Source organism: Aricia agestis, chromosome 11, assembly GCF_905147365.1.
Source record: "Aricia agestis chromosome 11, ilAriAges1.1, whole genome shotgun sequence".
NCBI lineage: Eukaryota > Metazoa > Arthropoda > Insecta > Lepidoptera > Lycaenidae > Aricia > Aricia agestis.
In genome coordinates, this window is record NC_056416.1 from 7,144,221 (window position 1) to 7,169,803 (window position 25,583).

Sequence of the window (25,583 nt, forward strand, 5' to 3'; positions counted from 1 at the left end):
AATGCAGGATAAACTGTAAAACTAAAATATAAATGAAACAATGAGACTAGATACATTTTTTTAAAATTTAGCAGTAATGGGTGATTTGGAAAAGCAAAGAGAATACATTGTAAGACATACTCACGAGATCAAACCAAAATAAAAAAAAACTGAGGGCTTTGAATTCTGCTTATTTTTTAATATGGAAAAAGAAAATATTAGAGTTTGCAAAGAATTTTTAAGGCTACACTGAGTATTTGTGATAGGTACTTAAATAAAGCAATTTCTAAGAAGACAGAGGATGGTTTTGTAAAATCTGATGCACGTGCGAAGCATGGTAATCACAAGTTTTAGTGTTGTGTCATAATATTATATTATTTTATGTTTATTTAAAAAGCTTTAATTTTTGTTTTTGTAGTAGGCATTGCAAACATGCAAAATAACAAAAAAGATATTAAAGCAATGTTACATAACAATGTAACATAACAATGTGCCATTGCTTTTATATCTTCTTTTGTTATTTTAATAATTATTTGTAGGCATTAATTTAAAAGTGATGCTACTTTTGTAATGTTGATTAAGTACCGACTTATTTTGGAAGAATTTTTTAATTTAATATAATATATCTACTTACCTAATTATGTGCTTAAGTATTCAAGTAAGTAATAATTTTGATTTTGAACGTAAAAACCTACTGGGTATTTTAAAACATTGTGTTTTGTCTCAATTTTGTTAGTCCTATTCCTTAATAAAATAAAATGGATCGTTATTGTATATTACAACTAAGTAAAAATGGAATAATAGCGCATTATTTCAACTTCAATCAGCAAAAAGCAGTTAACTCAAAATATTTTTTTTTACATAATTCGATCATTCACCAATAGCGGATTAAGTAAAAAAAAATATTTTTTTGCTTTATTCATGAATATTGAATAAACTAACTACATATTTCTAATATGAACTTAAGTCTTTACATATTTTATTAAATAAATTTGCAACAACTTTTAAACTATAAAAGATAATGGTTTTTCGTCGTTTCTGAAAAATGAGCTTTTTTGACTTAGTGCAGTATTGGGTGTGCGATGTGTATTTGCTTGGGACGATCCATGCAGTTCAACTTTTAAACCAATCTTTAAGTAATCGATGGACGATGATCATGTATGTAATTTTGTAAACACGTACTTTATTTTAGATGACAAACCATGTCGCCTTTTTTATTTACGAAGGCGTTTACTAAATTTTCTACTAATTTGCTTGACACATGCGGCTCTCGGCACTCGACACTCGTGCAGATCAACCCATAAACATAAAAACATCAGTATTTACTTAATTGTCTAGTACCTACTTGATTACCTACTCGTCCTCATACACTCCTCATTTAACCCTCATTCCTAATTTAACGAAACGTACAAAAAAATACTGCGACTAAATCAATATCAAATGTAATGTGATTTGTAGGTAGAAGCCAGTTCGTCCGAGATAATGCTGCTGATACTCCGTGGTCGGCTGGTGCTGAGCGAGGGTTGCTGGTGGCAGCTACTGGCGACCGTGCAGGCGGTCTTCCCCCTTCTGCATGTGTACGCCGCACACGACACAGTACTCGGTACGATGAGTCAATAGTAGTCTTATTTATAATCTGTGCAGTGTGCCATCACAGTAAAGAACAAACAGCTGCAAGGTGATTTTGTATTTTGACTACAATGGAACAGCCAAATGTGTACAATATCTGCTGGCTGTAAAAAATGTAGTCTGGAACATTTTTGATTGATAGCAGATAGCATATTATCGCCAGTTCCTGTCGCAATATACATATTAATCACCTTGCGGATATATGCTCGCTCACATTCAAATCGATCGCGGTATATTTGTGCAAGGATAGGACGCGCGCCACGGCCCCAAAAATTATGGTGGCATGGACCGAATATTGTATTTGATGAAATTATTTGTCAGATTGAAGATAAGTAACACTTTATAAGATGCTTAAAATAAGTTACAATTACAATCAACTTTTTCCACAACAGGTAAAGCGATATGCAAATCTCTAGAAATGGAGATCAGTATGTGTATGGGCGTGTCGAGGGCGGAGCGGCGGCGGGGGCTGGCGCGCGCGCTGTACGTACACTGCGGCGCCGTGCGGGTTGACGCTGCACGACAGCTGTGCCATGAGCTGGGTAACTGTAGATAATATAATGGATTGGCTGATGATTATGTGTGTAGTGTCGTTAAATAGGGTAAATGACTAGTAGATTGGACAGTACTAGTCATTGGAAATAGCACAAAAACACCATATTTATTAATGTTGCTTTAAAAACTGACTGTTTTTCTTTAAAAACAGGAAATTTTTAAAGTTTTTGTGCTTTTTCCAATTACTGGTACTGTCCAATCTACTAGTCATTTACCTTACAATATATCAAAATCTGCATATGATTTGTTAATTATTGCCAGTGAAAAAAAGTGAAAACAGGAAAAAAATACATAAAAAAATCACAAACAAATATTGAAAAGTAAGAAGCTTTGAGATACTGATGAAGATTTCAATACGAGCTGCATTTATTTATAATCAATCAGTAATCACTATCGTTCACTCGGTCATAGTATGAGAAATGCGGCCTGCCGCACAATGTCCACAAGGTTTTGGGAAGCAAAACAAGTTATTTAAATGTAAGTATAATTTTTTTCCAGATGACAAAAAATATTTGCCGCCAAGTGAGTCCGTACGAGCCGACGTTTTGTTGAACGCTATGAAACGTGTTGAGCCGCAGGACTTTAATTTAGAAGACTCAGCCATGCAAAGCTCACAAGTAAGTCAGGTATATTTAAAAAACGAACCTCCATGACTTGTATATTTCTACTTAAACTTTTGTTATTCCTTTATTATATAGGGTGTAATAAAAATAAGTGATAATACTTAAGGGTGTGTACGTGTTTTTTGTAGAGAGTTCACTGTGAAAGTAGCAGCACTGAAAGACCAAATTTTTTTTTCACTTTTATATGGGGAAACTCGTGACGCCTTTGCCCATACAAAAGTGAAAAAAATGTTGGTCTTTCAGTGCTGCTACTTTCATAGTGAACTCTCCACAAGGAACATGTACACACCCTAAAGTATTATCACTTTATTTTGTTACACACTATATAAACATAGTTTCACTAATTTCTTGCTGCCAAAAAAAAATTAAATGAAAACAGTTACTTTAAAAATTTCGCAGACTACCGGTCTTGAACAAATTCTGGAAGTACTAAAACAAGACCTAACACTGGAGACGGATGGTTTGACATACAGCGCTCGAGAGGGCTTGTCAAAGGCCACGCTCGAGCCCGCTCTGCGACGAAGCACCCTGCAGCAGCTAGCCGTCATGATGAGGAATAGAGGGATGCATGAAGTGTTCATGAAAAATAATGGACTCAATCTCATTGTATCACTGTTGAGGTAAATATAAATGAATAATTTTCTCCATAATAATAATCGCATCAGCACATTTACCGTTTGATTCATATTCGAACAATTTCTACGTCTTTATTGCGGCAAGCCTTCAAGTTTTTTTTATAGCGAGCCTTCGAGAATTGTTCTACCACGCTGAAGTTATTGAATCTTATACCAATTGGGAATCAGGTCTAGAAATATGATTTAGAATCATAAACGAATTTGTTTCAGGATGTCTCTGATGGTTGACGATTTCTTGACGTATCCCGAGTGTGCAATCAGCTGCGTATCAATTTTGAACAGCATTGGATTCGAGAGCCGACACACTTTAGCGAGCATTCAGGATTTGCCGTTGCTTTTGCTGCGAGGTAATTACTCTTATATGGTCTCTCCACATAGGTTCATAATGGACCAACATAACGATTGTCATATTAAATCCTGGTCTTTCATATTGTCATACATAATTGACGTTAATTATGTATGAATAGCAATCATGCCAAATCATGAATAACCACCACCAATATAAAGAGGGGCCTTAATATTCTTTAATTCCTAAGAACTCAAATGCTTAAAATAATAATACTATTTTAATTACAGTAATACTAATATTCCCTGCCAACGACAGCTGCGTGCTACTGTGCACGCAAGTGCTCGCTCTATGTATATGGGCGGGGTTTGTGCTGCACGAGATAGACGCTCAAGGGCATCGCGCGCCCGCCGCACCGCTCAGCGTCGTGCGTCGCACACGCCTGCCCTTCCCTGCGCTGTCCTACTGGAACACCAGCCCCAACACCGAACATTCTAGAATAGGTAGGTCTACTGGTATTAAAACAGCTAGCTCTGTGTGTATGGGCGGGGTTTGTGCTGCACGAGATTGACGCCCAAGGCCGGCGCGCCTGCCCTTTCCCGCGCTGTCCTATTGGAACACCAGCCTTAATACTGAACATTCTAGAATAGGTAAATGTCTCTACTTTTTTTCGGACTCCTCCTTCCTTCTCTAGTTTATTGGTTCAAAAAGACAATGCAAATTAATATGTTCTTAATTATATATCGTAGCCTAAAATAACAAGGTGAATCTCAGTTTTTGTAAATGTAATATTTTATTTGCATTTACAGATTGGCTCCTAAGTGATGAAACTTGGCGAAACGCAGTGGTCTTTCGCTGGTGGTGGGCGAACGGCGGTGCAGCGGGCGTGCGGGCGGGGCTGGTCTCGGAAGCGAATGAGTAAGCAAGAATGTTTGTTTATATCTCTGACATAATAAATATTTACTCAACGGATATATTTGTTGACCTTGCGGACCTTGTCTTAGATCATTTGTGATTTCCTACCTAACACACAATGACAGCATTTGTGAATAAGATATCCACCATATCATTTTAGTTGGCAAGGGGTTTAAGCCTGTCACAAACTTAGCTATAATATATATTAATACTAGCTGTTGCCCGCGACTTCGTCCGCGTGGACTTCAGTTTATAGCGCGCGATGTCAACATAATTGGTGTCAAAAGCTTTTATAAAAAAAAACCCTGGTACCCCTTAAATCAAAACAGCTGTGCAGTGTGCACATAATATTTCATTTTTTTAAATTAAACTTTATATTTTATGCCAAATTTTAAAGCTTATTTAGCCCCCCAATTACACAACTTTACCCATAAACTATTTATCATTGATAGGTTTAAGGTTACGTCGCTGTATATAATATAAAGTACTGACTTATTAAATAATGTAAAAAAGAAACAACAATCGAAAAAAATGAAAATTGAAACGTATGATGATACCACCTCTTATAGAAAGATGTTGGGCAAGCATTAGCGCGATGTAAGAGACGGACGGCGCCATCTAGTATGAATTTTTGGAACTAACTTAATTTGAACAAATTTTCGTATTTTCACCCCCTTACAACCCTTTTTTCCAGTAAAAAAGTAGCCTATGTCCTTTCTCAGGCTTTAGACTATCTGTATACAAAATTTCATTACAATCGGTTCGGTAGTTTTGGCGTGAAAGCGAGACAGACAGACAGACAGTTTATACAGTGTTTTCAGAGCGAAGTAACCACTCTTCAAATACTGTAGTGCCTGGGAGAAGTTTTTAAATATCCGTATGGTTGCTCAAACACATAAGTATGACATTTTCGCAACACAGTCGGCCTAGTCCAGAGGAATGAACAGGTCAATACGTCTAGGATCAACCATGTGCGGATTTCCTCACGATATTTTCCTTCACCGTACGAAGTTCCGTATTGAGATCAGAAAATGTCCTCCAAACGGGATCGAACTTGCACCCTCTCGAGTGCGAACCAAACAAGAGATACTACCAGCCAGTGGCCAGTGGTACTACCACTAGGCCACGGACGCTCTTCACCCTTCATAATAAAATTAGTTTAAAGAACTTATAACACAGGTACTTCGCCCCCAACGTCAGCGCCCCTGGTCCCGCGCTCACGGCGTCGGCGTCTTGTCTCACCGCAGTGTGTACTCAGTCACTGTTGGCGCTAGAAAACGCCACCTCACACCAACAAGTCATTCAGGCCCTGTTATTGCTGCAGAGGTAAGTTCTATACAGATCACTCCTACCAACAAATATATCCTTTACATATATAAATAAATAATGATTATCATTATTATACCGGTGTATTATTGTCCATAACAGTCGGTTTTTTACGCTCATTAAAAAAATGACGTGTATTTGAAGCGCAACCGAAAATAAAAAACGTGACGCCCCTTTTATTGTCGTGACCTTGATATTTTCTCAAAGCGGCCAAATAATTTTCACTAAAAAAAATCATTTACTCCACCTAGTTGTTTACCTCTGACGTGCGTATCCCGGGCGCCGCGCGAGCTGTGCGGTCTGCCGTGGCGGCACACGGCGCGGTTCCTGCGGGCGCCCCCCGCCTCGCCCGCTGACGTGCACCTGCTGAATACGCTCCTGCACTGCGTGCTTGCGTACATGACACACGTGTCGGCTAGAGGTATATGAGATGCTTATATTATAGCTACAATATAATATACATGTACAGTAAATTATTGAGTAGGATTTCAGTTATAAAATTGTGCAGTTATAGACCGTCCGTATATAATGGTTAAAAATAAAATCGACTTTTAAAACAAGTCCATTCCCTTTTGGAATGCTCTTTTAATCCTTTCAATAATGTATATTAACAATGTATGTCATACCAAAAAGACCTTACGCTATGGTTTGTCATTTGGACAATTATGATGAAAAAAATAAAACGAATGTAACAGACGCTGGTCTGTAGAGTCTTCTGTTTTTGCCAACCACCAATGAAGCCAGCCCACATTTTTGGATATTATTTATTAAACATTGATTTCGTTTTTAGATAACTCAATGACCTGGATCAAGGAGCTATTTATTGGCAACGACGCTTCGATAATAGCTCTGTTGAGCCGAGACCAGATGTACCCGCACTCTACACAAGACGACATAGAGTTGACACAACTAAGAATACTCATAGTGAGAGTTCTAGTACGCAGCATAGAGATTGTCCAACAAGATGGCGATTATAGTTCTAACAAAATGGAGTCTCTCATAAAAATACTGTTGGCCTCGTTGGAGATGATCGATTTGAAGAATTTTCACATGTTGGGTGAGAAACTTCTTTGTTTCTTTTATGACACTTAAACTATGTCCTTATGTATTAATTTTATAAATCATCAGCAATTAATTTTCATATGCTGCTGAAAAACTTTATTTACAAACAGTAAGAGCATGTTACTGCATCTCAATTCAATGTCTCTAATTAAGTGTGTACACACCCACATACACAATTTCAGTATTATTATCGACAATACGTTTTGAAAACGGCGTAATCATAATATTTTAATTTATTCACAACGTGGCAGTTGAAATTGTTGACCGTTGCTAATCATCTCATAACATTAAATTAACGTAACGTGTAGTTGCATATTATTTTCCAAGGACTCAAAAATTATTACATATACTCACTTTTAATTTTGCAGTCAGTTAGGGCGTTTATTTAAGAAAATAGAAAATATCATAATACACTTGGGTCATGTTAAATATTTGTTCAGTTTCATTGTTGTATGGCACGGACAAATAAATACTTACTCTAAAGTATGAGCAAATGCTTGCTTTGAGTTTATCGCGCAACCTGTGCAAACAAAGCCGACGCTTAGTTATTTCTCTTTAAAGGCTAGTATTTCCCGCGGCTCTGCCCACGTAAATATTACGTCCCACGGTAGCACAACTTTTTTGGAAAAAGGTTGGGTTATGTCTTAATTCAGAATTTAAACTACTATCTTGTAACAAATTTACACTTATTACTGTTTTTTTATGTAATAAGGGGGGCAAACGAGCAAGCGGGTCACCTGATGGAAAGCAACTTCTGTCGCTCATGGACACTCGCAGTATCAGAAGAGCTGCAGGTGCGTTGCCGGCCTTTTAAGGGAATAGGGTAATAGGGGAGGGTAGGAAAGGGAATAGGGTAATAGGAGAGGGTAGGAAAGGGAATAGGGGAGGGTAGAGAAGGAAATAGGGGAAGGTAGGAAAGGGAAAAGGGTAGGGGATTGGGCCTCCGGTAAACTCACTCACTCGGCGAAACACAGCACAAGCGCTGTTTCACGCCGGTTTTCTTTGAGCCCGTGGTATTTCTCCGGGCGAGCCGGCCCATTCGTGCCGAAGCATGGCTCTCCTCATGTTTTTATAACTTCACTCAAATACTACAGTAGAAAAAAACATTAATACACATTTGCACACTTTCGTCATTATAACATTAGCCTTAGTGTGATTTAACGTGATGTTTACTGAAAAAGTATAAATCTTTGTGTATGTTACAAATACTTGTTTTACTTCATTACAGAAAGATATTAATATAATTAATATAGGTACAATTTGTTGCACCGAGACGTGCAACAAATTGTCTACTCAAGATCTTTTATCCTTTATTATATCATAGGTTTTATAGTCAAACTAATTGAAACTGAGTCCTTATCTTAGTTGCTATCTTAAATTTTATAGCTTATTGAACTTTGTTAGGTATCGTCAAACGATAAATACTTAAATCTAAGTATGAAATAGAACGTGATATACTAACAGTACTCTCTTGAAGTACTATAAAATATACTGTTGTGCATTCAGAATTAATAGTTAATTACTATCATATAGTAGCATGATATATATTTTAATATCACTATAAAAAATGTTATATTCTGCAAAACGTCTACCAGTGGACAGTGGCACACATACGCGAAACTAAAGTCAATATTATTAAAGTTTGTATAGTATGTAGATTGTAGGTGGACGAATAAAATTTTGATTTTCGCGAACTGCTTTGTAAAGTGGGAATACCGCTTGGAAATCCTATCAAGAACGCTGTTTAGTCACATTTTGCTACTAAGGGGGATATTAGATTATCATATATATTGGATCCGAGATCATTGAGTCAATGATATTGGATAATGTAATATAGACATATGATTAATTTCTTCCTTGATCATAGATTTTTGACATTTGCTGAGAGATTGGATCCAATACGGTCATAGAAATAGGTGTTGCCAGTTATTTAATATAAAAAAGAGTTTTTAATTTCTTGTTCGTTAATATGTTTCAAATAATGTAATGTTATTATTTTTCTAATTATATACTTGGATAATCTTGCTGAAATAACAAAAAACAAGCCTTATTAAAAATGACGATGTCTTTTGACAAATCGAATTCTCTGAGATCTAGTAACCCTGACATCAATACCTGTTAGCGTTAGCGCTCCCCATTGGCTATTGAAACCACATATGACGTAAATTAGGATCAATGAAATATGATAATGTAATATGCAGATATGATCAAATGATCATATATATTGGATCCTATATATGATCATAGAAATGATACAATATATATGATAATGTAATACCCCCCTTATACGTGCCAAAAGACTTGTTACCTCTTATAAAGTTAGGTACAGTGCTCCCAAAGTGATAATGCGCATAGAAATTTTTGTAATTTTTCGGCAACGATCGAATTTTCCGAGCGTCGGAAGACGTGGCTACTCGCTGCAAGCGCTGTTTTAACCTCTCGAATACCAGGATGTTAAAATTCTATTGAACCTTAAATACCGCGTTCTATGGCGCAATTCAAATTTTTCGATTGTTTTTCAAGTTTTACAAAATTTGCGCCAATCAGGAACTAATTTAGTGCATTCTTTTTGTAGCCAACTTCATACTCTTAACAATAATGTTACATAGAACAAACGAAATTAAATCTTAATCACACTAAAATAAGTAACAAAACAGCGTGAGGTCGAGTGCATCAGGTGGCTCATTAACGTGCCGGTGGTACACAGACGTATTTTTACGGGTGGCACGTTAAGGTGTCGGTGGGGTTCAAGAGGTTAAACTTAACTTTACGAAAAACAGCGCTTTGCAGCGACGTAGAGGCGCCTGACATTGCTTGGACGTTACCATGGTAACGCCGTGATCGCTTCCCGGTAGTTATAGCACTTATTGACGGACCGGCGATAGCGGACAGCCACCGGCTATATGATATTTACTTCTATCTCCTTTCAACAAGGTGCATAATGCAAGTGCATTACGCTTCATAGATTCGGGTGTTTTCGTGATTACGATAATTAAAGAAGATGCGCATTATTAATTTGGGAGTACTATAATGAGTCACTCTGCAAATGTTTAAATTAATTTTTTTCGACAATTAGGTATTCATATTTGTTTTGGTCTTTACAAACAAAACGAACTGACCACTGCGACTCGGACTCGCGCTCTCAGGGTTCCGTACGATTGACTCTGAATTTTCAGCCAAATCTTAAGCTGCTCCTGAATTTTAATTTTTAAATAGTGCAAATAATGCTTTTGAAATGTTACAATGTAGCTATCTAAAATAAACTACTCAAAACGCAACATTATATTGTTAAACAATTTACAGGTTATCTCAACGAGCTGCTACGATGTACACGATACGCGGTGTATTCCCGGTACTGTGTGCTATCTGAGGATACGCTAATCCACGCGTTACGGGCCATGACGCGTACGCTGGGCGGGTGCGCGAGCGGATGTGGACGCAAGGGCCATGCGTGCAGGCTCGACGCGACGCTGGCCACGCTCGCGCTTGTCACGCACGCGCATAAACAAAACATACCTGTTCAAGTAAGGAATTGTAATGGAATATATTGTTATATCGTATGGTTTTTGTGCTTTAATTAAGAAAGCCAGGTGCGCCAGACTCGGTTAAATATGGTAAAATATAATAATATCTCTATCGTTCATAATTATTGTAGAATTGAAGTGAACTCGATTAAAAATAACCTAGATTGGCGAGAATAGGTTTAACCCATTTTCGCCAGTCTAATTAATGGTTAATTATTTTAAATATCATGTTATCTCTGTCGTTTGTCGTAGAATTGAAATAAATGGCATGATTTTTTAACGCAGGAATAGCAATAACATAGATTGGAATATAAAAAGATGGTTTGTAATTTTAAGCTTTATTTCAAAGGCCAAACAACCAAAATTTTAATTATGAAACATATCTTGAAAATTTAGGTTTGTTGAAACTAAGACATTAATCTTTATGGATAGCATCCAAAATATGTGTAGATTAATAAGGTTGGGGGCGGAAACATAGATATTTGTAATGTTGTAGCGCTGGAGCGAATGTTTCTGTGCGGCGACGATGCGCGTGCTTGTGGCGGACTGCGGTGCGTCGCGCACGGAGTTGCGGGCGGCCGCGCTGCGTACCGTCGCCGCGATCGCGACGCACGCGCAACTACTGCCACATTTAGTTCAATGTATGTGTCCACGATCTAAGGGTTCCCACACATAACTGCGAATTCGTATGGCATCTAAAATATCTGCGACAAAATTCATAATAAATATTATGACATTACGATGCGATGCGAATTCGCAGTTTTGTGTGGGAGCCCTTATATTTTAGTCATCACTTACTGCCGCACTCAGAAACAAATATTTAACTAAACTGTAATTAAATGACGATTTTGATAAGCCCCGTTCATTATTTACGTACACTCTTCATTAAATGTCTCTGAGTGTGGCAGTAAGTCAGTGTAATCGCGGGTTTAAATATTACGCTATAAAATTAAGAGCTTGGGATGCTAAATTCTTTTTAAAAACTTATGATTGGATTTAGTGTTTTATTTAATGTAACTTTCCTAAAAAGTTATTTCCTAAATCAGTTGTAGTATTGTATACATATTTTGTACAATATTAGCTATCTTCCTTCTTGTTTGGATCAAAATGTGTTTAATTTCACTGTAGTATACTCTTAGATTGAATACGTCCATAGATGCATAATATTTTGTTGTTAAATACTGAACGGAATAAGTATGAATTATTACGAGTATTTGCCTTTGTCACTTACAATGAAGTCTATCTTCTTATGTCTCTTTTCCTCAAAAGGGGAATTCCTATATTGCAAATTTATGGCACTTGTAGGTATCACAAGTGCACAGTAAATAATATTTTTATCTTTATTGTTCTTTGAATTGTTAGAAACATGTATGAGCTTACTATCCTACTAATATTATAAAGGCGAAAGTTTGTTTGGATGTATGGATGTATAGATGTGTGGATGTGTGGATGTATGGATGTTTGTTACTCTTTCATGCAAAAACTATTGAACGGATTTTAATGAAACTTTACAATAATATAGCTTATACATCAGAATAACACATAGGCTACAATTTTAACCGACTTTCAAAATGGGGGAGGTGTTATGTTCGTTTTCTTATGTTCAACGATTACTCCGCCGTTTGTTAACCGATTTTGAAATTTTTTCTTTTGGTATGTATGGTATCATCCCAATTTGGTATTATATTCACAAAAGTAGTGATCTGATGAAGGATCCATAAGTAATCGAGGGAACTCCTAAAAATTTATGGGGAAACATGTGGTGACTTCGGTTTCGTGAGAAGTATTCTAAGCATATGCTACAAACAAGTAAGATTTTGCACCGAGGTATTTTGCACCTGGTATACCGTGGTTCGGAAGGTGCTGAGAGAACCCCTGATTCTTTATAGATACAAGTTTGGGAGTTTCGGCGTTGTTTTAAGAACGGAAAGCATATGCTACTATGCAAATTACATTCATCATCATCATCATCACTACCTTTTATTTATAGAGTAAGGCTATATTATATTATATTATATTATATTATATTATATTATATTATATTATATTATATTATATTATATTATATTATATTATATTATATTATATTATATTATATTATATTATATTATATTATATTATATTATATTATATTATATTATATTATATTATATTATATTATCACGCTAAGACTAATACGACCGAAGAAACTTAGGAAAATGTGGGAAAATCGGGGAAAATATTAGAAAGGGTTTATCTCACGAACTACTGGAGCAATTTTTATAGCAATATTTGGCTTTTATATAGAGTAGACCACGTGAAAGGAGTATTTATTATTCGAAAATGTACGGTTTCTGTGAAATTGCTAATTTACGCGGGCGAAGCCGCGCGGGACATCTAGTCTATAATAATATGTCATATAAGAATATATGAATCATAAAATTAAATAAGTATGACTTGTACTTACGGCTACGCGAATATTCTACTACAACATAACATTTGTATCGGGCTGAAAAGTAAAGTAGTAGTTACCTAGTATAAATCAAGAGCTTGACTACTACCATACCAAATCCATCTATGTATCCTCACTACTTATCCGGTTAATAATTTGTAAAAAAACTTTCTTAAATATCCTACTCTACATTCGTGGACTTATATAGGTATTTTAAAAGGTGATGAAGTGTACCAGGCACCAATCACCAGGGAATAAACATTACTCAAGTCCCAATCAAAATATGACCTAAAAGGTATCAGGTATCAGATGCTTTAGGATATTTGGACACACTAAGAGCCTCAAGTCTTCCAGGACATTTTACCAAATTTCACAAAATTCAGTTAAACTGGTGAGATCGGTTAGGTTGGTAATATTAAATTGTGAGCAATTTGTTGAATGTTTTGTGGATCCTTTTTGCGTAACTACATTCATCCATACAAAATATTTAATTAAATGCGAAAGTGTGTATGTCTATATGTCTGTTACTTCATCATGCACAAACCGCTGAACCGATTTTGCTGAATTTGATATGGAGAAACTTTGAGTCCCGGGAAAGGATGTAGGATACTTTTTATCCCGGTAAAATGTACGGTTCCCGCGCGATAATCTAATTTTCGTGCAACGGAGTTGCGGGTATCATAATTATAGTTTGTAATAATTACATCCATTTGTTACTCATAAGTCATAACTCATAACTAACTTGCCTAGGTCTGCCTTGCGAGTCGCTATTGGAGTTTGCGGTGGGCGCGTTCAGCCGCAGCGACGAGGCGAACGCCGTGCGCGCCGCAGCCGCAGCCGTTATCACCACCGTCACCGTAAGATCGTCGACTGCACAGGTACGTCTATCATTTATTTGAATTAGTAAAAGTGGACCATTCTATCACTAACTTTAATGAGGAAGGTTTTATGACCAGTGGGCGCAATTTATATTATGATCTATCTATATGGACGCCGACTTCCACGATAAAACATTGGACACATATCCATATATTTTACTTCCCCGTGTTATCGTTTTGCCGCGGACGTCCACAATATTAACGTCACGTCCAAAATTATACAAGCGCCCAATTTAGGACGAGTGGCCATCCTACCTTTCATTTGAAATCGGAAAACAATAACGTCATCAGCGAAATGTAAAAATGACCAATGACATATTCTGTCAGTTATTAGTTAAACGAAAAAATCTATAGGTAACGAATTAATCTCAAAAGAATGGCCGCTAAGTGCTTGTTCAGGCACAGTGGGAACCGCGCGGTTTGGACTCGTGCGTTTTAAGGCGACGCCTTGATAATTTGGCTGTAGCGATATCGATTTTTCTCAGCAATTACTAAAGCTAAGAAATTAAAGTTCATTGTCAGTATTTATCATGTTTTTGTCTTTGAATTACCCATAGCATAACACGATTAGTCAACTTTTATAACACAGAATAATCAATAAAAAAGACCTCTGTAAAAAAAGGGATTCTAATTTTGCCAACAGAGGAGAGTGATTTAACGCGGCGTCACCTTAACCGCTCGCAAGTCGCAGCTTATTACAAAGGCGTTGTATTACAGCGTTCACACGCTCGTTTTCTGCACGGGAACCGCGCGGTTCCCGCTGTGTCTGAACAAGCACTTAGCGGCCATACTTTTGTACTTTTTACGTGAATTCAAAAACAAAAAAATGTATAATATTAAAAAAAATACATTTATTTCCTAAACTAAAGGCAGATGCTTTGAAGTATGTTTGTTATAACAAAAATACGGATGTTATAGTTAGTTCGTACGTTTGAAAATTGTTTGTCTACAACTGCAAGTTTCTATTTTCAGCGACTGGAGGAAAACAATATTTGAATTTGAATTTGAAAAACATGCATACCAAATTCTGAGTGGTCTCTAAAATATTTTAGTTCTGGGAAGTGTTTTCCTTGGTCCTTTTTTAAACCGTGACTATTATTAACTTGGAATAGTGATAACTGTGTCGAAAATTTGCAGAATAAGTATTATACTCCTAAATTCAAGTTTTACAATTATTCGATTCGTGGGAGAGCCATGCTTCGGCACGAATGGGCCGGCTCGACCGGATAAATACCACGTTCTCACAGAAAACCGGCGTGAAACAGCGCTTGCGCTGTGTTTCGCCGTGTGAGTGAGTTTACCGGAGGCCCAATCTATCTCCTACCCTATTCCCTTCCCTACCCTCAACTATTCCCTTCCCTTCCCTTCCCTACCCTCCTCTATTACCCTATTCCCTCTTAAAAGGCCGGCAACGCACTTGCAGCTCTTCTGATGCTGCGAGTGTCCATGGGCGACGGAAGTTGCTCCATCAGGTGACCCGTTTGCTCGTGTGCCCCCTTATTTCATAAAAATAAAAAAAAAATTTTTAGCGGATTTCATATAAAATAGAAAATTTGATTTCATAGTAAATTTTGTGCTCATAGTATATTTATTCTAAAAAATCGGCCAAGTGCGAGTCGGACTCGCGCACGAAGGGTTCCGTACCGGTATAGAGCAAAAATAGACAAAAAATTGTGTTTTTTGTATGGGAGCCCCCCTTAAATATTTACTTTATTTTAATTTTATTATTAATTATTAAAGTAGATGCAAATATAATTAAGGATTTTGTGAAAATTTCAAGTGCCTAGCTGTTACCATTATTGATTTCGAGCAAAAAAGGCCAAATAAATCACTTTTCTTGTATGGGAGCCCCCTTTAAATATTAACTTTATTTTTAGTATTTGTTATAGCGGCAACAGATATACACAATCTGTGAAAATTTCAGAAGTCTAGCTCTAGCGGTTCTTGAGATACAGCCTGGAGACAGACAGAAATACAGACAGACAGACGGACAGACAACGAAGTCTTAGTAATAGGGTCTCGTTTTTACCCTTTGGGTACGGAACCCTAAAAAATGTCTAAACGAAAAAATAAACGATTAGCCTGAATATATTCCAGAAATGAACTTTGTCTTGAATATCTCTTATACTATTATATTTATTGAGTTAAATTACATCTGAAGCGCTTGACTCTTACTTGGCAGTTGGCTAATGCTGATTTAGTAAGAAATAATATTTTACCGTTTATCCTAAAGTTTATGTGAATTTTCGCACAGTGTTTTCCCGCAGCATGTTATCTATTTCGTTGTATAATGTATAAATAGTTATTATCGTGTCAGTTGTCGTCAGTTATCGTCTCACATACCATATCACAGATATCTGGCCGCGGTGACTATCGGCCACGCGATGTTATTTTGATGATAAACTAGCTCTGTCTAATTGTTTTGTCAGTCAGATAAAACAGTCTGCCAAGTCAAAGTCGCGTGAGGTGTTCCGCACAAAGTGACAAAAATAAGTTTCTTGTTTTGGAACCCCCCTTAAAATACAGTGTGTTAGTGTAAATGTAAGCTCAAAGACCGAAATCGCTCAGTGAGCGAAAAAATAGCTCACAAGTCACAACGCGTTGTGGTCACAGTGAAACAGCCACGACGCGAAATTCGCGTCGCGTCGCGTCGTGGCCCTGATGAAAATGGCCACGACGTACGGAACCCTTATTAAAAGGCAATCACATGAGCAATATAATGTATTTATATAAATACCTAACTTGCTGCTGCTGTTTGAGACATATAGAAAATCTGTTTTAAGTACATACTACATACCTATAATATAAAGGCCAGGCCCAACAATTCTGAATGCGCATTTAAGTAAAATAGCTATAATTTTGAATTGACTTTTTATACTACACACATTTTTTTTTTAAAAGATTGATGAACATCACTATGGGCATATTATGCTTGTTTAACAGACGATGTTGTTAGATGTATTTTATGAAAGCAGTGTACAATGAATATACTTACCATAAAATATATGTTCTTGGCCTCTTATTCCTTTCACATCAAGCCAAAAACAACCAGCATATAAAAATAGCAAAAGTAATTTGAAATAAATTACTGCTTCCTTTATTTTCTCCGTTCAGTTATTTCACTTAGGGGTTTCTATAAAATTGATCCTTATGTAATTGGTATAAATACCCTATCAGATGTAAAATAAGAAACGCACCGCATGTAGAGATGAGAATAAAAATAATAAAACAAGTCTGGCCTTACGGAGCAATTCATTATAGGCACTTTAAAGTTTTTGTTGAAAGATTAATTGTATATTGACGACGGTAATAAAATTACGAATACCGTGGTTAAGTTGAATGCCTAAAAGAGCGTACACACTAGGTCTTATTGAAAATTTCGAAAATGTCTAAAATAAACCGTTTTTAACGTAACCTAATAATATTATGTATCGTAAATGGTTAAACTCAGAAAGAGAAGCGAAAGATGATGAACCAAAACTTCTCTGATCAGTGCCTTACGTTGCTGAATGGAATTTACGTGGGTTAATATGTTTTTAATGGTCTCTATTTTTCTTTCTTTCTTCACTGTTTCTCTTTTTTCTCCGCAGTCGTCTACTGCGCACACGCCGAAATATAATAATCGTTATCCCTTTCATGTATGGATGTTCGGTTAATTGGGTACAAATTGTCGTGACCGCAATCGATCGTCCATACTCCATAGCATATTGAGGACCACCTATACTTTGCGATTAGGGTTGCCAGCTGAAAATTAAATTGGACAACATACAGGTTTGTCCGCCTCTTTTGCTGAAACTAGTAAACAATTTTGCTTTGCTTGCTTTATATTATTTGATATTTATTATTTACCTATTTGCCTGTTTAGAGACCGATTTTTTTTAACTTTTCGGCTTTAGGAGATATGTCAACCCTAGTTGCGATGAGATATAAATTGTTATAGTGTTCTTGCGTCATACATACGGACATAGAATGCACGATGCTCGGGCCATCGGCCGAGTTTGTTCCGTAAATACATATCAACAATACCGCGTCGAGATTCAAGGATTCATGATCCTTTTATGGAATACTTAATCAGCAAGGTTTTAGAAGAATCTTAGATGCGAGTTAAAACTTTTAGCTATGTTGGCGATGTTTTATGTACTGTGAACACTGAAAATAGTTTCAATTTGACAGCACAAAACCATCTACTAAATAGTCCGAACAGAACCTAAACATTTGGTTTGGATAGGTAACTTCTAAAATCTGTGGGTGAGCTTCTTGAGTTATAAAATTACAACGAAAAGTGGCATTGATTTTTTATACATATAGATATTAATTTTACTTACTTTTGAAGACTCTCAGAATTTTTGTCACAACAACATGTTCACATCTGATTTGCAAAGTTGCAGTTTTGAAAAAGTTGTTGTTTTCTGGGTTTTCCCAAGAGTCAAAATAAACCATAGTTATCTCATATTATTCAGTTATTTAACATTTATAAACTGTTTCTATTACCATAAAATTGTGATGCATTGCGCAATGAAATTGTAAATTTACGGACATTGTAACCGACACGACGCTATTGAAATATGTGTTTATTTAATTAACACCAACGTTTGTATTAATTAAATTTGAGTTGATTTAATTAGAGAAGTTTTAATTGTTTTCTACTTTATTTGAACATCTCTTTAATCATGGATAATATGATGTTTTACGTGATCAATGAAGTATTCAGATTCACATCAGATAGTGCCCATAATATTGATCGTATAGAACTCTCCCAGTAGGGTTGCGGGTGAACGCGGGCGTCGCACGTCACGCGCGCGGCCTTGACGAGCGTGGTGCTTATCTGACGCTCGCGGCTCGCGGCCCCGACTGTTGATACACAACTCATTCCGATTCCATACCCCAGCGCCGCACGCCGCAGCCGCGCCGGCCTCTCCGCGCTCTTGCTTGTTTACAAAAACGACTCGCGTAGTACGCAGTTTTCGTTCGGTGCTACGAAGATATTCGGTGACGATGACTTTGGGTGTGATACTACTCGTGATATTGATTTCGCTCCTACTTTTACTGACGGCTTTTCACTACGCCACGAGTGGGAGAAAATATTGGCTGAACAGGCGGGTGCCCTACAAGGAACCGTGCCCCATCTTCGGAAATTTTGGCGCGACGTTCATCATGAGGAGGAGCTACACCAGAATGCTCCAAATATTCTACGACTCGTTTCGAGATGAAAAGTACGTCGGCATATACCAGGCCCGAAGACCGGCCCTGATGCTGATAGACCTCGAGCTGGTCAAGACTATAATGTCGAGCGAATTCCCGTCCTTCGGCGATAGAATATCGGTGTCCACGGACACCAAGCGCGAACCTCTGCTGCGGAACTTGGCGAACATGAGCGGGGCGGAGTGGAAAACGATGCGGCACATCGTGACGCCCACCTTCTCCTCGGCCAAGATGAAGGCCATGTTCCCTCTGATCGCGGAGTGCACGAAGAGTCTTAAGAATGCTCTGGACAGGGAGAACGGCGAGGATATCGACGTCCCGAAGCTCATGACGAGATACACCACCGACGTTCTCGGAAGCTGCGCCTTCGGAGTCGACCCCGGCTCCCTGAAGGACGAGCGGTCGCCGTTCCTCATCATGTCCCAGAAGATGTTCAAAACGGACCGCGCGACCATCCTGAAGCGGTACTGTCGCGCGTTCTTTCCCAGGCTGTTCAAACTCCTTAACCTCAAAACCTACAGCCCGGAGGTGGAATACTTCTTCAGCACGACCATTAAGCAGGTGCTAGACGAGAGGCGCAGCACCGGCAAGGAGAGGAGCGACTTCCTCCAACTCATGCTCAACGTGCAGAAGAACGAGAACGGATTCGCCATGACGGACGAGCTGATAGTATCGAACTCCTTCATATTCATGCTGGCCGGGCTCGAGACAACGGCGACGACGATGTCGTTCTGCCTGTACCATCTGGCGAAGGACCAGGAGTTGCAGGAGCGTATCAGGTCAGAAGTGAAGGAGTGCTTGGAGAGATACAACGGAATGACCTACGAGGCGGTGTGCGCGATGCGTCTGGTCATCGCGGTGTTCTATGAGACCCTCCGCATGCATCCCCCGACTCCGCTCACCACGCGGCTCTGCACAGCACCCTGCACCATCCCCGGAACAGAGTTGAGCGCTAAACCCAGGGACGCGTATTTAATACCCATACACTGCATACAGAAGGATGCCACGTATTTCCCGGACCCCGATAAGTTCGATCCGGAAAGATTCTCCGATGATCTAAATCAGAATGGATTCTTAGCGTTCGGCGAGGGACCTAGGAGTTGTCCAGGTAAATTGCATAGATTTTATTTCGTCTTAAACTCTTCATTTATCTAAACGCCGCTTTCATTAATTGACCCGTAATCGATACAATAAATACGTAATTATCAGAAAATCCTCCGTATCATATAAGATGCAATATGAATTATATTATAATACTTTCATTATCATTATAATACTTTCTATAATAAAAAAATTACAGGCTTGGGTAAAACGATAAAGATTAAAGACGTTTTACCCTAGCATGTTTCAAACCAATTTCAAACATACGTGCCTTTTGCTTAAATTATTGCCAATTGTTATTATAATAAAGAACGTCAAAGATTGCATGAATAATTCGCGTTTTACATTTACAAAACATTTGATGTTATTGTTTCGTTCGTATAGGTAATGTTTGAGATATTTCTATATTGTTGATTGTAATGTAGGTATACTAAAATGTTCCCATTACGAAAACAAAGTCTTTTGTGCAATATTAGGCGCTTTGTCCTTTTTTCGTTGCTAAACTGAAGATTGTAGAGTCATCTTTGCCCATCGTAAAAATAGAACGTTTATACGAATTAAGATCATTTTTAACCGACTTCCAAAAAACGAGGAGGTTATATGTTCGGCTGTGGATTTTTTTTTTACTATTCATAATAACCACTCACAAGTCTGGATACGGGCACTTTTTACTTACCATCTACTTAGAAGCTGTTGGAGCCGTAAGTTTTACTATTGTTATCATTCCAGGGGCTCGGTTCGCTCAGCTGATGTTCACAGCGGGTCTGGCGACTATTCTCCAGCACTACGCAGTGGAACCGTGCGAGAGAACCACCCCGACGATCGAATACGATACCAGAAGCGTTATGCTCAAAAACAAAGGTGGCATCTGGCTTAAATATAGAGCTCATAGCGAGTCTAAATGAGCGAAGACTGTTTTCACTGCACAATGGTACTTAATTTAGTTTTATCAGAGTATCAGAAGAGTCAGTGCCATGACGGATGACTACCGATAAAGGCAAGATGCGGCCGAAAATTTTAGAAACGAAGTTAGACCAGGGCTGTCCCACTCGCGCGTTTAGGTATCGAACTGTAAGTACCCCTTTAAAGGGGCAGATCACAAGGGACTCACAAGCGAGCGGTGACGCGCGCGCAAGATTTTTTCGTCGCATATATCTACGTACTGATTTAACCACTGTAACAGAATCGTTATTAATCTGATAAATATGAACAATTGAAAAAAGTCAAAGAAATATTACAATAAAGTAATTTAAGACTTTAAAATACAAAAAAAGATAAAAAAAATACACAAACATAGCAAATAAACAAATTTGTTACAAACAAACCGCATACTACACATAAATAAACACAAGTTACTATGTTGAAGTTGTAAAAAAATCCTGACCAGCTCCTACACTATAAACAAATATAAAACTATTATAAAATATACGTTGGGTTACTAAAATTTGATTATTACTATAAAAAAGTTTGCTATTAGTAGCTATAGTAATTAAAAGAAGATTATTTTATTTTCTAAAAGGTGACATTCTTGATTTCGTCGGAAAGGGTACCTCTTACGCGATAGAAAGAGAGTGCACATGTAGGTAAATATAATTGTAGGCACCTAGCACTGCGCGGTCGGAATTTGAACTTTATAGTATCGCAGCATGAGTTGTTATTTTTTTAAACGGGTTTCACGAGTGGGAATTCTGTTGGTACTACTAATATATATTCTGTGGTTAGACGTTAAATGTATGATCGTAAGCGCCAGGTTACTTAGTATGTCGCACAAGTTACGAGCGCGTCAAATATGAAATACCATACATTTTTAATTCTAACATCGCTATCGAAATAATTATTGACTGTAAATGCCCATTTCAGACGCGTGAGTCAACAATTTTGACATTGCATTGGTGATGCGAATAGATAAAGGCCGCTGCCTCTTCATTTTAAAGGCAGCATGCCTTATAAAGTATGGTGACTTAATGTATGCATTTATTAATAATTTATATATAGAAGAGTAGAATAGAAATAATATTTTTGTATGTAGTATGCCGTTATTTTAACGCGTTATTACTTCCTGTATGATTTTGGAGAGTTGGATGATTTTGCTGTTTTTATGATGAGAATTGAAACTACATATTTATTTCTTATTTTTCTCGATTGCGCTCTGTTACCTATATATCAAGTAGGTATCTGAAGGCCTGATTAGATAAGAAAAAACCCATTTGCTATTGAAACTATGAAAACAAGTTGTCCTTTAGTCCAATTTTTTTTTTCCATAGTCGAAGTTAGAAATCAAAAATTTACTAGACCCTGTTAGTTTTAAATCCAACTCGAAAGGAAGTTGTGAATGTCATTTGCATTAGGTACTTAACGCACTACTTTATACACGAGTCAAGGTGAACGAACCGAGAGGTACTTAATTTATCATTTTAAGTTTTTTGTGCAAAGCAATTTAAAGGCCCCTAAAACAAAATGTTTAGAATTAAAAGCACAGTAACAATAGGTACAGGCGATGTCAGATTTAGTTTACCACCTTTGATCTTTATTGTCTTTGTAATAAGTTATACGGTCAAAGAATCGTACACGCGATCTTTCTTATACTTGGCAGAGAATCGCTAATCGGTTTAAATGTTACACATATGTATATATTTACATATTTCACAAATAGTCAAAATATTGTGCAAAATATTTATGAAGGGTGATATCTTATTCCGTTTTGCGATTTTGTTGAATGAATGAAGGAGTGTATCCTTAAATATTTTTTGTATGGCAGCACCTTTTATAATTCAAATAAGGAGTGTATTTGGATATTTACCTCCTTATTAATCACAATATTTGAACTGCCAATAACTACAATATAAGGTCTGCTTTATGTTTTTGTCTGGCATATTAAAAAAGTCACATATCACAAAGACAGCGCGGGTCTCTAAAGTTATACTTACACGTATAATGTATAATTATACGCTGCATCAATATTAGTAAGTAAGTTTATAATATGTTTAATGTTTACTAATAAATGTGTGTTGATAAACTGTTACAAATAATAGACTGACCCCTAGGCCCTAAGTGAGTCTAGGGCCGGTATAAATAGTCAGTACTCAAGATGCATCTCGGTCTCAAGACACGGTTCAGGCTCTGTGATTGGTTGGCTGTCAAAATTTGGACCAATCATAGAGCTGAACCGCGTCTTGAGACCGAGATGCATCTTGAGTACTGACTATTTATACCGGCCTAGGTACTATGTTTATTTATGTTCGAATATTATTATTATTGTGATAAATAAATGTTTTATCATGTGTTTTACTTTCATTTTATTGTGTGTGGTGTAGTGAGTATTATTAGAAAGCGTTCTTTTTTGTTACGAAAAATTGTCTATTGTAAGCGGTGTCTCCTTTTTGCTTCTTTCTTGCCCAATAAGAAATGTCATAAACTTATTAGTTCCTACGAAAATCGTTAAAACGTTTTAAATTATGGTAAGCGTTATATGTTCTGATTTGCATGAATTTAATCAAGACGATGCATCGCAGTATGTAGAGTCGACGACAAACCCTGAGTATGTTTCGACTTTATATCAATGGTATTACGGTTCAAAATTGGTAACACATCACATCCACTGTACTTCTATAAACACAATGCAGTGGTATGCGGCCCATAATGTGTTTTTGCAAAACAACCGCTAAGTTATTGTTGCAAAAACCTGTTGTGCGTCCAGAGAGATTGTACCTTTAAGTTTGTATGAGAGTGGTCCCTACGATCAACGAAATAAGGGTTCTGGTGAAGGTAATATAACTTTGAACAGACTGTAACGCCGCGCCGCATAGTACATACTCTTCCTGGCTTATAAAACGATACTGATGAAATTGAATAACCGTAAATACTAAATAGATACTGTATAATTTTTAATACTTTATTAATCCAGTGAAGATAATACAAAGTAGTTTTTGCACTTAAGGCATAACTGACTTTCAATAATATTTATCTTATAATTTATCTTTCGTAGAGTCATTTAAGTAAGAAGCTGAAGTTAAACTTTACTTATGTATTTTAAAATGCTGTAGATGATATTCCATTAAAAACAAGACTTGTTTAAAATGTAAAATCCTGCATCTGTCTCCTACTGTATTTTTTTTAAATATTATCTTTGTGATACCAGGGGTTAGTTAGTTAGTTAGTACTTAGTAGAAAATAATAAATACCTACCTTGTATAGATATATATTTATTATAGATGTCCCGCGCGGCTTCGCCCGCGTAAATTAGGAATTTTACAGAAACCGTACATTTTCCCATAAAAAATATTTCCCCCGTTTTTCCCACATTTTCCTAAGTTTCTTCGGTCGTATTAGTCTTAGCGTGATAATATAATATAGCCTAGATAAATGATCTATCTAACACTGATATAAGTTTTTAAATCGGACCTGAAGTTCCTGAGATTGACGCGTTCAAGCAAACATACTCTTCAGGTTTATAATATTAGGTAGGTATAGATTTTTTTTTATTATCGCTTGACAAACTCGAGTCTCGATCTAAAAGACTATGAAATGGTATAATATGGTAGTGATAATGATGATGATGATGATGATGATAATGATGATGATGATGGATGTAATTTGCACAGTAGCATATGCTTTCTGTTCTTAAAACAACGCCGAAACTCCGAAACTTGTATCTATAAAGAATCAGGAGTTCTCTCAGCACCTTCCGAACCACGGTATACCAGGTATATCTCGGTGCAAAATCTTACTTGTTGGTAGCATATGCTTAGAATACTTCTCACGAAACCGAAGTCACCACATGTTTCCCTATAAGTTTTGAGGAGTTCCCTCGATTACTTATGGAGCCTTCATCAGATCACCACTTTCCTGAATATAATACCAAATTATATATACCAAAAGAAAATTTTTGAAAATCAGTTAACAAACGGCGGAGTAATCGTTGAATATAAGAAAACGAACATAACACCTCCCTCATTTTGAAAGTCGGTTAAAATTGTGGCCTATGTGTTATTCTGATGTATAAGCTATATTATTGTAAAGTTTCATTAAAATCCGTTTCATTAAAATCAGTAATTTTTGCGCGTGAAAGAACAATAAGGATACATTTCTATGGGTTTTCCCTTGTGTGGTTTGTTGATATAATATTACAGACTGACCTAAATTAGGCCCTTGCATTATTATATTAAATGAAAACCAATTTATTGTTTACAGTACTTATTTTATCTTTTTTTACTAAGAACTGTACATCATACAATTTTATTATTTATTTATTTCTTCTTTCTCAAGTAATTTTTTGCGAGTATTACTACTTGTTGACTAACTTTTAAATATTATACGAATCGGTATATAGCTGTTATTATTATGAGTTTTATCTACTTTTTATCATGGTATGTTTTCTTCCTTATCTGCACGGAACTAGAGATTTTGGAGTTCAAACAACTCTTATCAGGGAGTGTTG

The 25,583-nt window shown here is 36.9% G+C and overlaps 2 protein-coding genes across 3 annotated transcripts in view; both read left to right on the forward strand.

Moving 5' to 3' along the window:
• LOC121732126 (rotatin-like) overlaps window positions 1-25,583 on the forward strand; it is a 50,842-nt gene that overhangs the window by 12,542 nt on the left and 12,717 nt on the right. The window contains exons 11-23 of one of the 2 annotated variants that reach the window (XM_042121932.1): window positions 1,438-1,582; window positions 2,001-2,150; window positions 2,662-2,789; window positions 3,186-3,406; window positions 3,632-3,768; window positions 3,998-4,210; window positions 4,517-4,625; window positions 5,802-5,948; window positions 6,200-6,369; window positions 6,739-7,005; window positions 10,314-10,534; window positions 11,031-11,175; window positions 13,716-13,843. In XM_042121932.1, the coding sequence (XP_041977866.1) occupies window positions 1,438-1,582; window positions 2,001-2,150; window positions 2,662-2,789; window positions 3,186-3,406; window positions 3,632-3,768; window positions 3,998-4,210; window positions 4,517-4,625; window positions 5,802-5,948; window positions 6,200-6,369; window positions 6,739-7,005; window positions 10,314-10,534; window positions 11,031-11,175; window positions 13,716-13,843 (2,181 nt within the window). The remainder of the gene's footprint in view (window positions 1-1,437; window positions 1,583-2,000; window positions 2,151-2,661; window positions 2,790-3,185; window positions 3,407-3,631; window positions 3,769-3,997; window positions 4,211-4,516; window positions 4,626-5,801; window positions 5,949-6,199; window positions 6,370-6,738; window positions 7,006-10,313; window positions 10,535-11,030; window positions 11,176-13,715; window positions 13,844-25,583) is intronic. The other variant, XM_042121933.1, reaches the window with a different exon arrangement.
• LOC121732128 (probable cytochrome P450 6a13) lies at window positions 18,727-21,052 on the forward strand. The gene is made up of 2 exons (XM_042121937.1): window positions 18,727-20,153; window positions 20,876-21,052. The coding sequence occupies exons 1-2, from the start codon at window positions 18,839-18,841 to the stop codon at window positions 21,049-21,051; spliced, it is 1,491 nt and encodes a 496-aa protein (XP_041977871.1). The 5' UTR covers window positions 18,727-18,838; the 3' UTR covers window position 21,052.